The following is a 16,380-nucleotide window of genomic DNA, read 5'->3' on the forward strand; positions in this document are numbered from 1 at the left end:
CTGCTGAATCATACGGAGGTAGATTTTGTAAAAAAAAAAAATGAAATGGATGTTATGTTGAGGTAAATTTTCACAGATGTTAAGAGTACCATGTAGTATACAGCTTGAACCCATGGGAGACTCTATGGCTCGTGCTTTTGTTGTTTGATTGTATCTGTGTTGTGACTCTTTCTGGTTTAGTGGGAGGACCCAGAAGCAACTAGTGGAATATGTCAAGGACAGCGGAGCAAGGAGGACACCATATCAGAGGTGTGTGTGTCTCTGTCTCTCTGTGTCTTTGACCTCTGTTTAACTCTCATGTGGTCTCTGTCTCTCTGTGTCTTTGACCTCTGTTTAACTCTCATGTGGTCTCTGTCTCTCTGTGTCTTTGACCTCTGTTTAACTCTCATGTGGTCTCTGTCTCTCTGTGTCTTTGACCTCTGTTTAACTCTCATGTGGTCTCTGTCTCTCTGTGTCTTTGACCTCTTTAACTCTCATGTGGTCTCTGTCTCTCTATCTGTCAGGAGGAACAGTAAGGTGAGGATGTCAACTCGCTCCCTGGCCCCCGATGTGCCTAAACAGGTCAGTGGGATTACAAGACTAATGCATCTCTCACCGGGTTAGTGAGTCTTTCTGACCGGGTTAGTGAGGAGTCTTTCTGACGACGGGGTTAGTGAGGAGTCTTTCTGACGACGGGGTTAGTGAGGAGTCTTTCTGACCGGGTTAGTGAGGAGTCTTTCTGACGACGGGGTTAGTGAGGAGTCTTTCTGACCAGGTTAGTGAGGAGTCTTTCTGACGACGGGGTTAGTGAGGAGTCTTTCTGACGACGGGGTTAGTGAGGAGTCTTTCTGACGACGGGGTTAGTGAGGAGTCTTTCTGACCGGGTTAGTGAGGAGTCTTTCTGACGACGGGGTTAGTGAGGAGTCTTTCCGACGACGGGGTTAGTGAGGAGTCTTTCTGACCGGGTTAGTGAGGAGTCTTTCCGACGACGGGGTTAGTGAGGAGTCTTTCCGACGACGGGGTTAGTGAGGAGTCTTTCCGACGACGGGGTTAGTGAGGAGTCTTTCCGACGACGGGGTTAGTGAGGAGTCTTTCCGACAGGCTAAAGCATTTTAGGAAGGAGGTACAGAGTCGTTGGAAACTAATGGAACCCTCTCTCCCCCATCTCTCCTCTTTCTTTCATGTCTTTTCAGACGTTGTCGTTCAATGACAGCCTGCGGGCGCCAGGTTCCCCGTCCTCTGGGACCGGGTCCTTCCACTCCATACAAGTCTCCAGCTCCCCCCTACGTCCGGAGCCCCAGATCCAGTCTCCACAGCCTCCTCCCCAGAGCCAGGCCCAGTCTTCACAGCCTCCTCCCCAGAGACAGGCCCAGTCTCCACAGCTTCCTCCCCAGCAGCAACAGACCCAGCTCCTGCCCCCACAGCTGGCCAGGCCCTCCAGCCCCCCAGCGAAGGAGGACCCCCACAAGGCCACCGGCATCCCCCCATGTCACCACGCCTTCTCACAAGGTGCCCCAAGTTACCCGGCGGCAGGAGACTGCAACCCCTCGTCTGTGTGTGTAGAGAGTAGAGCTTCCCATCCGCAGCAGCAGCCCTCCCAAAATGGCAATGAGGATAGTGAGCAGGGTGGGGGATGGGGGTCGATGTGCAGGGGGGGAGGAGGAGGGGGGGAGAAGAGAGTGTTCCTCTCAGCTGATGTGTTTGAGGCGGAGCTTCTCCGAGCCAGGCAGAAGCCCCTGTTCCCATTGGCTAACACCCAGCTCCATGTCACAGAGGAGTTCATAGATGACGACCCCTCTGAGATGTCGTTCTACGGCGGCGGGGCCGAGGCCTATTACGGCTATGAGGAGAAGTGGGGTCAGTATGGCGGTTATACAGAGGGTGGTGGTGGGGACCTCACTAAAACCAGGGGTGTCAGTCTGGGTCTGGAGGACCTGAACAGCAACACTAACCTCTTCTCTGACCACAGCGTTGTTGGTCGCTCAGAGACCAGCTCTCTGGTTAACAACAGGTCGGAGTGTAGTTCCCTTGACAACCTGGGGCTTAGTTCCGCAGGTGACTCCCGGTCTCTGGGCTTCGACGGGCCAGACTTCTCCTCCTCCCTCCGCCTCCCGGGCTCTGACAACCCGTCCGAGGCTAGCTCCATGGTTAACTTCCCGGCGTACTCAGTCCGCTCGGAGACTAGCTCGGCGGTGCAGTTCAGCGACCTAGTGGAGCAACTAGAGCACCTCAGCTATCCTCCTACGGCCACGGAGGGGTCTGCTAACGGCAGCGACGATTCTGACTCCGACTGGGGTTCAGACAGCGGCCTGCCCCCTGAGCAGAACCTGTTCTATAGCAACCCCCTAGCCGGAGGGCCTGGCGGGGTGGAAGGGTTCCTTCTGCAGTGTCATGACCTGCAGGCCCTAGCCCTGGGGGAATCCTCTGGTGGACCCCCACATTAACATGTGAAGGCCCTAGCCCTGGGGGAATCCTCTGGTGGACCCCCACATTAACATGTGAAGGCCCTATATAGGCAGTCACACTACTTACTTAGCTAACGTTACGAAATATTATTGTGGTTTTGGCGAAGATTTGAATATTCGCGGAACATTTTGAATCAGATTTGAATCTTTAATTTTGTGATTGGCGAACGGCCCACCCACCTCTCACTCATTTGATGCCTTTTTACTAGGCAGCCAGTCACATTTGCCTTTACTAGGCAGCCAGTCACATTTGCCTTTACTAGGCAGCCAGTCACATTTGCCTTTACTAGGCAGCCAGTCACATTTGCCTTTACTAGGCAGCCAGTCACATTTGCCTTTTACTAGGCAGCCAGTCACATTTGCCTTTACTGGGCAGCCAGTCACATTTGACCTTTTTTAAACAGATCAATTGCAGCACTTACCCAGACATCATACCTGCTAATGACTGTTCTCCCTCCAGCTCTGCTTTTGGGTGCTGTCCATGCTTGCGTTATTGAAACAGGATATTTTAAGACCTTTTATGCCTCGTAACAGTGGTCTGGCATTACAGCCGTCAGCTCATGTTGCACAGCACGGCTCAGTAACAGTAAGAGCACAATACTGAAGTCTTAAGTGGTCGAGTGCAGGGATAGAACGAATATAATATGCTTGCCTATGTGGCTTAACTTAATAATTGGAGAGTTATTGGATGGGATACGGTTGCTATTATATCCCCCTAGCATACAGCAATTGCTCTAAAGTTGTTTGTGGTTTTGAATCTGTCGGTACCATTTATGGTGACTCTATTCTTTGTCCACTCTTCCGTACCCTGCTACGCTTCAGTCTTAGACCGTGCTTTGATTTGGCCTTCTGTCACAGCTGTATAGTGTTAGGTGCTTTGATTTGGCCTTCTGTCACAGCTGTATAGTGTTAGGTGCTTTGCATTTCGATTCCTTAATCGTTTACTTTTTTTATTATTTTTTTTTAAGGAAAATATTTCTTATGTTTTCAAGACACGTGGTGCCTATTCAGAATAAGACATAAAAATGTATTTGCGACGTGAATGTTGGGAGGAGAATATTTCTACAGCTGATTTAGTATTGATTGTCTGGCGTTCTGAAGAATATATTACTTCACCATTGTTGAGGTTCAATCTTGTAACCTACATGGATGTAGGTTCAGACTTAATACAGCTTTGATTTTAAATATATCATTTTAAATATAATCGATTTTGATTCAGGGGATTCAGACTCTAGCCGTCTCTTTGACTTGAATATATGCGTTCTTTGTCTAAATTTAACACCCCTAAAAGTAAATTAGATTTTTAATTTTTAACAGCACTTTTCCTAACGTATAGTATTTTACTTAAAATAAAACGTCTTAAATTTACATTTAAAATAGTAGGCAACAATCTGTGATTTGTCAGATGCTTTTTGTGAGTCAAAGATGAATATTTGTCTTACCACTCAGATCTCAGGGGTAGTAACGAAATCAATGCTGATCCTTCATTGGTGTAACATAGTCTAGTAGTATGTCAGTGTATTCTCAGTCTGAAAGAGGTTATACAGGCCTCGGGGACTGTTATAACGTACAGATATATAGCAGACTGCTGCTAAAGTTAGAAATTCAACATTAACTGCATCCCAAATGACCCCATATTCCCTACATAGTGCACGACTTTTGACCAGAGCCATATGGCACCCTATTTCCTACATAGTGCACGACTTTTGACCAGAGCCATATGGCACCCTATTCCCTACATAGTGCACGACTTTTGACCAGAGCCATATGGCACCCTATTTCCTACATAGTGCACGACTTTTGACCAGAGCCATATGGCACCCTATTCCCTACATAGTGCACGACTTTTGACCAGAGCCATATGGCACCCTATTTCCTACATAGTGCACGACTTTTGACCAGAGCCATATGGCACCCTATTTCCTACATAGTGCACGACTTTTGACCAGAGCCATATGGCACCCTATTCCCTACATAGTGCACGACTTTTGACCAGGGCCATATGGCACCCTATTCCCTACATAGTGCACGACTTTTGACCAGGGCCATATGGCACCCTATTCCCTACATAGTGCACGACTTTTGACCAGAGCCATATGGCACCCTATTCCCTACATAGTGCACGACTTTTGACCAGGGCCATATGGCACCCTATTCCCTACATAGTGCACTACTTTTGACCAGGGCCATATGGCACCCTATTCCCTACATAGTGCACTACTTTTGACCAGGGCCATATGGCACCCTATTTCCTACATAGTGCACTACTTTAGACCAGGGCCATATGGCACCCTATTCCCTACATAGTGCACTACTTTTGACCAGGGCCATATGGCACCCTATTCCCTACATAGTGCACTACTTTTGACCAGAGCCATATGGCACCCTATTCCCTACATAGTGCACTACTTTAGACCAGAGCCATATGGCACCCTATTCCCTACATAGTGCACTACTTTTGACCAGGGCCCTATGGCACCCTATTCCCTACATAGTGCACTACTTTTGACCAGAGCCATATGGCACCCTATTCCCTACATAGTGCACGACTTTTGACCAGGGCCATATGGCACCCTATTCCCTACATAGTGCACGACTTTTGACCAGAGCCATATGGCACCCTATTCCCTACATAGTGCACGACTTTAGACCAGGGCCATATGGCACCCTATTCCCTACATAGTGCACTACTTTTGACCAGGGCCATATGGCACCCTATTCCCTACATAGTGCACGACTTTAGACCAGGGCCATATGGCACCCTATTCCCTACATAGTGCACTACTTTTGACCAGGGCCATATGGCACCCTATTCCCTACATAGTGCACTACTTTTGACCAGGGCCATATGGCACCCTATTCCCTACATAGTGCACTACTTTAGACCAGGGCCATATGGCACCCTATTCCCTACATAGTGCACTACTTTTGACCAGGGCCATATGGCACCCTATTCCCTACATAGTGCACTACTTTTGACCAGGGCCATATGGCACCCTATTCCCTACATAGTGCACGACTTTAGACCAGGGCCATATGGCACCCTATTCCCTACATAGTGCACTACTTTTGACCAGGGCCATATGGCACCCTATTCCCTACATAGTGCACTACTTTTGACCAGGGCCATATGGCACCCTATTCCCTACATAGTGCACTACTTTAGACCAGAGCCCTATGGAACCCTATTCCCTACATAGTGCACTACTTTAGACCAGGGCCATATGGCACCCTATTCCCTACATAGTGCACTACTTTTGACCAGGGCCATATGGCACCCTATTCCCTACATAGTGCACTACTTTTGACCAGGGCCCTCCTATAAAGACACTACAATATGTGTTTTTCTAGAGCCTTTATATCATGCTACTACTTTCCTTGAAGATTTTGTTCCATTTAGACATCTGCTGGTCCATAATAACCTTGACTCTCCTGTCCGTTACCACGTCTGTCTTGAGTAACACACAGCCTCAGTCTGGGGTTCATGTTAGGTGTACTGGGTTAAGAGTATTAGGCTATATCGTTCTGTCGTTCTGCCCCTGAACAAGGCAGTTAACCCACTTCCTAGGCCTTCATATCGCAGAGGTTTTTACGTCCTGTTGAGATTGATGAAGTAAAGACGTAGACGAATGAAACAAGACACAAGCACATTGTAGATTTGAGTCGGTGTAGATTTCAGTTTAAAGAATGTAGGCAGTGTACTGCTGAGGCAATATTATACACACCACAGCCAACAACGTGAATGTACGTTTAACAAACCCATGTAACAAAATATATGACGTTTCTGCTTCAGTAATAACAGCAGCTAGTATGCCAATAGATTACAAACTGTTTAGATGTCTTAATGTACTATAAGTAAAGATAGAAGCCCTCAGTAAACCGTAAGAAGCATTTATACTTAACCTGGTTTATATTCTTTCAGTGAAAATCATGGGGAATCAATGAAGTTCTTGAACAGAGTGATGAAAATGAAGTTTTACTATTGTCACCATATCATTGTGCTGGAAGTGATTTTTAAAAGCTCCATGTATCTGTTACTTCATCTGATCGTTTACTGTAAACATGTTGCATGAGGTTTTATACACAGTCTATAATCACTTCCTGTAGCGGCGTCTGAGGCACTTCAAGAGAATAACACTAACAGCCGCAGTAACAACAAGGGACTTTTCTCACTTTGGTCCTTAATCTTGTCACTTTTATATAACCTGCCATTTTGAGATTCGTCTTAGCAGTTAATTTTTTTATTTTTTTCTTTTATAATTTGATGAATGAACTGGTATGCAGCCGTAGCCGTTACCATAGTGGGTCCAGTGACGTATTGTGGTGTTGACGTCCAAGCCACAGTTATGTGTTGGGTTTCTGTTTGGATCGGAGTAGGGAACAGTGGAACAGTGTGGAGAAACAATTGACTAGGTGCCATGGTAAATAAAGTCCTGTTGAATCGACATAGGGATGAGTCCCAAATGGCACCCTATTCCCTACTTAGTGCACGATGGGCCTTGGTCAAAAGTAGTGCACTACATGGGGAATAGGGTGCCGTTTGGGGCGTAACCATGGAAATGGAGTCAGTGGAGTGTTTCTCTACTTTGTCATGAGGAGGAAATTACATCATCAATCTAAACTCCCCAAGTCCCATTTTTTTTTAAATTTCCTGTCATTTGAAGTAGCTAGCTTTAATCTTCCCAAAGGCCCCTGACTTGGCCTCTGACTTGGCCTCTGACTTGGCCTCTGACTTGGCCTCTGACTTGGCGTTCTGCAACGCAAACTGTTCTGTTTCAGTGCGTTTAGAACACAATCTATTTGTCTTCTGTAGCACGGTAGAGTCTGCTCACTCTGAAGGTTATTTACACGTTTTTATGTCATTCAGCAGACGCTCTTATCCAGAGCAGACTTGGGGTTTGAAGTGCTTTGCTCAAGTGGCACATTGACCGATTTAAAAAAAATATATATATATATATATATATATATAGATATTTTTTTTTAATTCACGTTGTCGGCGTGGCCATTCTAAACCGGCTGTAGTCTATGGACCTTAAGTTGTACTGTTTTGACTAATGTTGCTCAATTCCTTAAGCCTTATTGTTTGACTCATTCACTTAATATGTATTCATATAATGGATCGCTGACGCTTAGAGGTGAATTTTTAAATATTTGTGTGATTTTCTTCATGAATGTCAAAATGGGGTTGGGGGAGTATATTTGAGTGATTTCTACATGAATGTAAAAATGTGGGGGGGACCGGGTACTTTTTTTAATTTAATTTTTTTTAAACCACTTGGCGATCAAGAAAACCAACTAATATTTCACCTGTTGAGTGAAACAGCTACGCTACATAGTTTGTCTTTTCTAAAAACTCTACAACCCAGGTTCTCATTGTCATTTTGGTCAAATGCTTAGAACTTACACGTTCACGTTCCCCTCCTCCCCCTCGTAAAAGGGTTCATAGAAGTGCGCTTGCGGAGCCTCGCTCTCTACCATCACAAGTGAGTAAAACAGCAGTCCTCTGAGCCTCCTACAGGGAGTCGGGGTCAAAGTTCAAATACCCAGAAAACACACACACACACAAAAAAACAAATGCACAGATGGAGACCTTTGCATTTCCACTCATAGATGTTTGACCTGCGGTTGTTGGCCTCTGTTAGAACATTTTAGCTTTAATTCGTGGCCTGCAGATTCACCCCCCCCCTCTCTTGAATCAAGTGCATGGTGTACTAAGAGACAATTATTCACCTAGCTTTTGATCTACTGTAGCTTGCAACTGGCACTTATAATGGCATCAAATAATGCAACACACATTTCTTAATGAACATGTATGGTTACTGATTCTAAACAAAGTGTACTCTTACGGTTTTGTATGTTGTTTTTCTCCTCTTAAGAATAAAGTAATCACTTTTGGGTACCTTTTTTTTAAATGTCAGACTTAAAATTTATTTTAGACATTTTGTTGATTTTACTTTCAATCAAGGAAGCAGAGAATCATGTGCAGGAGACGTTTTGGTGATCAATTCTGTGGCTTTTGGAATTTGAATAATCCTCTACTGAATTTGACAGTCATCAACTGGAGAATTCTTTTCCATGTTAGTGTGGATATTGTTAAATGAACATTTGAAACACAAGATTGCATAAACAGATGGTCCCGACAACAAAGTGTTGATTTTAATACTGTTTAAAGTGATGGATTTTTAGCTACAGCTAAAACCTGTTTTTTCATCCCACTGAGACTGACTTGCTGATTCTTCACCTTGTCCAGGAGGAGGAATGCTAGAAGTGGCATCTGCACGCTAGAGGCTTTAGAGAGATGCATTTTGGATGGACCAATTCACCTTGTCCTCGCTCCACCTTAACCCTACCTGAAACCCTCTAACCCTCAAGCAGCTGAACCCTCTTACGTTGCAGTGTTTAGTTAGACACTAGCGCTGTGGACCACACTCTCACACTCAGGTGGTTACCTGGTCCAGTACACCTTTAGTTAGAGAAGTACACCACAATCTCAATAGGTCCCTCTGGTTACTAGGTCAAAAAATACATTCATAACAGTATCTAGGTTGGGGGAGATATTTGATATTCAATTCTATATACTTTCGTAAATTGCTAACATTTTTTTAATGTTACATGTCACTATCATTCCTATGGTTTTGTGTAACCACTGTGCCTGGCCAGAGCATGTCGTTTAGGATTAGGGCTTTATCTGGGGCTTAAAATGCAGGAGCTGTCTGCTTTGTTTAGAATTAGAGAATACAAAACACATGCTCCTTGTTTTAATCTAGGCTGTGTTCCAAGTAGCCCCCTATTTCCTATATAGTGCACTACTGTTAACCAGAGCCCTAGGGGTGCTCCTCAAATACTACATTCCACAGCTTGTGTGTGTGTGCACATGCTCCCTGTTTAGACAGGCTCTCTGCCAAGTCATTCCACACAGCAAACCCCAACTCCCCCCCCCCTTCCTGTGACTGGACTGTCCATCCCAACTCCCCCCCTTCCTGTGACTGGACGGTCCATCCCCACTCCCCCCTTCCTGTGACTGGACTGTCCATCCCAACTCCCCCCCCTTCCTGTGACTGGACTGTCCATCCCAACTCCCCCCTTCCTGTGACTGGACGGTCCATCCCAACTCCCCCCTTCCTGTGACTGGACGGTCCATCCCCACTCCCCCCTTCCTGTGACTGGACTGTCCATCCCAACTCCCCCCTTCCTGTGACTGGACGGTCCATCCCAACTCCCCCCTTCCTGTGACTGGACTGTCCATCCCAACTCCCCCCTTCCTGTGACTGGACGGTCCATCCCAACTCCCCCCTTCCTGTGACTGGACTGTTCATCCCCACTCCCCCCTTCCTGTGACTGGACTGTTCATCCCCACTCCCCCCTTCCTGTGACTGGACTGTTCATCCCCACTCCCCCCTTCCTGTGACTGGACTGTCCATCCCCACTCCCCCCTTCCTGTGACTGGACTGTCCATCCCAACTCCCCCCTTCCTGTGACTGGACTGTTCATCCCAACTCCCCCCTTCCTGTGACTGGACTGTTCATCCCAACTCCCCCCTTCCTGTGACTGGACTGTCCATCCCCACTCCCCCCTTCCTGTGACTGGACTGTCCATCCCCACTCCCCCCTTCCTGTGACTGGACTGTCCATCCCCACTCCCCCCTTCCTGTGACTGGACTGTCCATCTCCACTCCCCCCTTCCTGTGACTGCCCCCCCCCACTCCTCTCCATCTGTAGAGACTGTAGACCAGGGATCATCAACTAGATTCAGCCACGGGCCAATTTTATATATCTTTTTTCTTGAGTGGATGCTCAGGGGCCGGAACATAATTACAAATAAGTGGTAGACTGAAGTTGACCTCAAGAAGTCCAAACAAATATGTCTGACCAAAACAATCATTTCAAACCTTGTTTACATTAGTATACGATCATGTCTCTCTGTGTGCGGGAATATTTGGGAACAGATTTCCAAAATTAAAATCACTTGGAGCCGATTTCCTGGTGTTGTACAGTCTTTATGTCCAACAATAAAACCACCCGTGGGCCGCCAGTTAAGAAACCCTGCTGTAGACTGTGCTATCTCCCCTTCTGTGTAGAGAGACTGCAGGCTGTGCTATCTATCTCCTCAGTCTCCGCCCGTCCTGTGTTGTCCCCCGTGGGGCTGTAAAACAGTTCAACTATAAACCACCGCCTGTCTGCCAGGCCGCCGCCGGGCTGTTCCGAGCCGTGACTCAGGGAACTGTTTCCAGGTCGGAGAGGAATCTTTTTTTTCTCTCTCTCTTCTTCCTGGTCTGTTGTTCTGCTTCTCTTCTGTGAGAAATGGGAGAACGGCTCTGACTTTCTGTGGCTCTGTCAGGAAGAGTACAGCCAAAACGTCTAGCTGGTGTGGAGTTTGATTCTCTCCACTTCCTCCAATAGAGGATCATCACACTGCAGACTCCTCCAATAGGGAATCATCACACTGCAGACTCCTCCAATAGGGAATCATCACACTGCAGACTCCTCCAATAGAGGATCATCACACTGCAGACTCCTCCAATAGGGAATCATCACACTGCAGACTCCTCCAATAGGGAATCATCACACTGCAGACTCCTCCAATAGGGAATCATCACACTGCAGACTCCTCCAATAGGGAATCATCACACTGCAGACTCCTCCAATAGGGAATCATCACACTGCAGACTCCTCCAATAGGGAATCATCACACTGCAGACTCCTCCAATAGGGAATCATCACACTGCAGACTCCTCCAATAGGGAATCATCACACTGCAGACTCCTCCAATAGGGAATCATCACACTGCAGACTCCTCCAATAGGGAATCATCACACTGCAGACTCCTCCAATAGGGAATCATCACACTGCAGACTCCTCCAATAGGGAATCATCACACTGCAGACTCCTCCAATAGGGAATCATCACACTGCAGACTCCTCCAATAGGGAATCATCACACTGCAGACTGGGTGCTTCCCAAATGGCACCCTATTCTGTATTTGGTGCACTACTTTTGACTGGGGCCCATAGGGAATAGGGTGCACTACTTTTGACTGGGGCCCATAGGGAATAAGGTGCACTACTTTTGACTGGGGCCCATAGGGAATAGGGTGCACTACTTTTGACTCGGGCCCATAGGGAATAGGGTGCCATTTGTGAAGCAGCTTCAGTTCTCTAATGTAATTAGCTTCATATAAGAGCTGGTGATAAATCATTCTAGGGGACTGCAGCTCTGAAAACAATGGCTTGAGAGAAAAAATGTGGGGGCCATTATCTTTCTCTATTCATGTCAAACCGTGTGTGTGAGAGAGAGAGAGAGAGAGCATGTGGGACTGTAACGAGTGTGTGTGTGTGTGTGTGTGTGTGTGTGTGTGAGAGAGAGAGAGAGCATGTGGGACTGTAACGAGTGTGTGTGTGTGTGTGTGAGAGCATGTGGGACTGTAACGAGAGCGTGTGTGTGTGTGTGAGAGCATGTGGGACTGTAACGAGAGCGTGTGTGTGTGTGTGTGTGTGAGTGAGAGAGCATGTGGGACTGTAACGAGTGTGTGTGTGTGTGTGTGTGTGAGAGCATGTGGGACTGTAACGAGAGCGTGTGTGTGTGTGTGTGTGTGAGTGAGAGAGCATGTGGGACTGTAACGTGTGTGTGTGTGTGTGTGTGAGTGAGTGAGAGCATGTGGGACTGTAACGAGTGTGTGTGTGTGTGTGAGTGTGTGTGTGTGTGTGTGAGAGCATGTGGGACTGTAACGAGAGTGTGTGTGTGTGAGAGCATTGAAAGATTTGTTTGAAGAACCCTTCAGCCTGTTTCTATTGAAGGACACGGGACATTGTCATACAGTAACAGTCTGTTTCTTTATGGTTCTGTCATGGGGATAATACAGTTTGGATGAGCAATAATAACTTTTTATTAACATATTTAATCCTATTTGTATTTTTTTTTCAAATAGGTCCAAATGTATCCTTGACCCATGGTTCTGTATCTATTTCCTGAATGAAGTGGCCTTTCCCTCTACTGTGTTTTTCTGTTGTTGCCTGGATGTTCCTCCCACCTTTTCCAAAGCAGAGGCTTGTACAGTAATAGAGCAGTTCCCTCCTGTTCCCCTAAGCAGCTGCCTCCTGTGGGATTCATTTACAAATATACAAGCTTATTTTAATGTCATGTTCTCGTGTGTTGTTTTCACTCATGCTGTGTGTAGAGAGAAATATTTTCTTTGAGATAACAGAGAGATGATGCGGTACTCCTTAAGTGTTGTCTGTCTCATACATGGGTTTGATATATTCACTACATTACCAAAAGTATGTGGACACCTGCTCGTAGAACATCTCCTTCTAAAATCATGGGCATTAATATGGAGTTGGTCCACCCTTTGCTGCTATAACAGCCTCCACTCTTCTGGGAAAACTTTCCACTAGACGTTGGAACATTACTGTGGGGACTTGCTTCCATTCAGCCACAACAGCATTAGTGAGGTTGAGCACTGATGTTGGGAGATTAGGCCTGGCTCACAGTCAGCGTTCCAATCCATCCCAAAGGTCTTCGATGGGGTTGAGGTCAGGGCTCTGTGCAGACAAGTCAAGTCCTTCCACACCGATCTCGACAAACCATTTCTGTATGGACCTCGCTATGTGCACGGGGGCATTGTCATGCTGAAACAGGAAAGGGCCTTCAAGATCTCCCTTCACTGGAACTAAGGAGCCCAAACCATGAAAAACACCCCCAGACCATTATTCCTCCTCCACCAAACTTTACAGTTGGCACTATGCATTGGGTCAGGTAGCGTTTTCCTGGCAGACGCCAAACCCAGATTCATCCGTCAGACTGTCAGATGGTGAAGCGTGATTCATCACTCCAGAGTAGGTTTCCACTGCTCCAGAGTCCAATGGTGCAAGCTTTACAGAGACTCTAGCCCACACTTGACATTACCCATGGGGATCTTAGGCTTGTGTGCGGCTGCTCGGCCATGGGAACCCATTTCAAGAAGCTCCTGACGAACAGTTCTTGTGCTGACGTTGCTGCCAGAGGCAGTTTGGATCTCGGTAGTGAGTGTTGCAATCGAGGACAGATGATTTTCACACGCTACGCCATTCAGCTTTCGGTGGTCCCGTTCTGTGATCTTGTGTGGCCTACAACTTCGCGGCTGAGTCGTTGTTGCTCATAGACGTTTTCACTTCACAATAACAGCACTTAGAGTTGACTGGGGCAGCTCTGGCAGGGCAGAAATTTGACTAACTGACTTGTTGGAAAGGTGGCATTGTATTGATGGGGCCATGTTGAAAGTCACTGAGCTGTTCAGTACTGCCAATGTTTTTATCTGGAAATTGCATGGCTGTGTGCTCGATTTTTACCTGTCAGCAACGGGAGTGGCTGAAATAGCTGAAGCCACTAATTTGAAGGGGTGTCCACATGCATCTGTGTGTGTGTATATATAGTGTGCAGCAGAGATGGAATATGAATTCAATAATTTTGAATTTGTATAGACACATTTTGAAATGTAATTCATAGTTTGACGTGTTTTTTGTTGTTGCTCTTTCCCCTCTCCCAGGGTCCTCTATGGACAGCCCCCAGCTCTCCCCGTTCAGCTCCAAGAGCTCTCCCCTCTGCCTGTCCCCCTCCTTCCAGATGTCTACGCTGAGTCTCCCGGGGGCGGGCCAGGTCCCTTCGCCCCTACAGAGCCCCATCCTGAGTGAGGTGGGCACCAACAGGCTAGAGGAGGAGGAGGAGGAGGGCAGGAGGAAGGTACACTGCCTGCCTCTATTGATCTGTCAGTTGATTCATTAATCAACCGATCATTCAATCACATTTTGTTTTAGGTGGATCATTTTTTTTTTTACATGGTGATTGGGTGTGAATTTTTGTTAAATCATAATTGTAAGAGATAACAAACTGTCCTTTCCTCTTAAAATAAATAGATTTTAAATCGTCTCTAGAGTTCCATACACGTTGTTTTTGAAAGCCTGTGCTTTACACAGTAATGTTGCATGAAATTTATCAGGGTCAAATTCACTTTTATTTTAATCTTATGAGCCATATTTTCCATAAAGCTGTTTTGATTATTAGCTGAATGCTGTGTGTATCCAGTGTTGACATGACCTGATGGTCTCGTTCCTCAGCGATATCCCACCGACAAGGCCTACTTCATTGCCAAAGAGATTCTAACCACAGAGAGGACCTACCTGAAAGACCTAGAGGTCATCACAGTGGTGAGCGATACACGCACTGTGTGTTTCATCTATGGCTGTGTACAGATTTATGTTATTTTTTGTTGTTGCTGCGGTAGCCTGGTCCCAGATCAGTTTGTGCCGTCTTTTCATAAGAATATGCTGCCCAGCGCAAACAGATCTGGAACAAGGCTTGTGTTCTAATGCTAAAATGTGCGTGTCCTTTTTTCTCTTGTCTCCTGTCAGTGGTTCCGCAGTGCTGTGATCAAAGAAAACGCCATGCCAGAGGGTCTGATGGCCCTGCTGTTCTCCAACATCGACCCCATTTACGAGTTCCACCGGGGATTCCTCAAGGAGATCGACCAGAGACTAGCTTTATGGTCAGTGCTGCTCTGCTCACATTTATCTACATATACAACACATTAGACTCATGCTGTGGTAATCTACATATATAAAACAGGCTAATCTACATATACAAAACAGACTCATGCTGTGGTAATCTACATATATAAAACAGGCTAATCTACATATACAAAACATTAGACTAATGCTGTGGTAATCTACATATGCAAAACATTAGACTAATGCTGTGGTAATCTACATATGCAAAACATTAGACTAATGCTGTGGTACTCTACATATATAAAACAGACTAATGCTGTGGTAATCTACATATGCAAAACATTAGACTAATGCTGTGGTAATCTACATATGCAAAACATTAGACTAATGCTGTGGTAATCTACATATATAAAACAGACTAATGCTGTGGTAATCTACATATATAAAACAGGCTAATCTACATATACAAAACATTAGACTAATGCTGTGGTAATCTACATATGCAAAACATTAGACTAATGCTGTGGTAATCTACATATATAAAACAGACTAATGCTGTGGTAATCTACATATGCAAAACATTAGACTAATGCTGTGGTAATCTACATATGCAAAACATTAGACTAATGCTGTGGTAATCTACATATATAAAACAGACTAATGCTGTGGTAATCTACATATATAAAACAGGCTAATCTACATATACAAAACATTAGACTAATGCTGTGGTAATCTACATATGCAAAACATTAGACTAATGCTGTGGTAATCTACATATATAAAACAGACTAATGCTGTGGTAATCTACATATGCAAAACATTAGACTAATGCTGTGGTAATCTACATATATAAAACAGACTAATGCTGTGGTAATCTACATATATAAAACAGGCTAATCTACATATACAAAACATTAGACTAATGCTGTGGTAATCTACATATATAAAACAGACTAATGCTGTGGTAATCTACATATGCAAAACATTAGACTAATGCTGTGGTAATCTACATATATAAAACAGACTAATGCTGTGGTAATCTACATATATAAAACAGGCTAATGCTGTGGTAATCTACATATAAAACAGACTAATGCTGTGGTAATCTACATATATAAAACAGGCTAATGCTGTGGTAATCTTATCAAAAGACAAGATCTATGTTATACTAAGCCTTCTGAGAAATGGAAGAGTACGGCAAACACTGAAAAATGGAACGCAGCAATCCTTATTTAATTTTAAAAAGTTGAGACCTTTTTTTTTTTTTTTACTGTCAAAGCTACAGTATGTAGTCAAAAGTATAATTTGTTTTTTTTGGGGGGGGGGTTGTTTGTGACCAGGGAGGGACGATCTAACGCTCATGTGAAGGGAGACTACCAGAGGATTGGCGACGTCATGCTGAGGAACATGTGTGCTCTCAAGGTGAGACTGGCTTCCTGTCACCACCTGGTTGTTCAG

At 45.4% G+C, this 16,380-nt stretch overlaps 1 protein-coding gene across 4 annotated transcripts in view; it reads left to right on the top strand.

The window, feature by feature from the left end:
* farp2 (FERM, RhoGEF and pleckstrin domain protein 2) overlaps positions 1–16,380 on the top strand; it is an 86,617-nt gene that overhangs the window by 40,397 nt on the left and 29,840 nt on the right. For 3 of the 4 annotated variants that reach the window (XM_029708268.1, XM_029708266.1, XM_029708265.1), the window contains exons 11-17: positions 181–249; positions 504–561; positions 1,173–1,488; positions 13,965–14,158; positions 14,533–14,622; positions 14,827–14,960; positions 16,263–16,344. In XM_029708268.1, the coding sequence (XP_029564128.1) occupies positions 181–249; positions 504–561; positions 1,173–1,488; positions 13,965–14,158; positions 14,533–14,622; positions 14,827–14,960; positions 16,263–16,344 (943 nt within the window). The remainder of the gene's footprint in view (positions 1–180; positions 250–503; positions 562–1,172; positions 1,489–13,964; positions 14,159–14,532; positions 14,623–14,826; positions 14,961–16,262; positions 16,345–16,380) is intronic. The other variant, XM_029708267.1, reaches the window with a different exon arrangement.

This window comes from Salmo trutta, chromosome 22 (genome assembly GCF_901001165.1).
Source record: "Salmo trutta chromosome 22, fSalTru1.1, whole genome shotgun sequence".
NCBI classification, from domain to species: Eukaryota; Metazoa; Chordata; class Actinopteri; order Salmoniformes; family Salmonidae; genus Salmo; species Salmo trutta.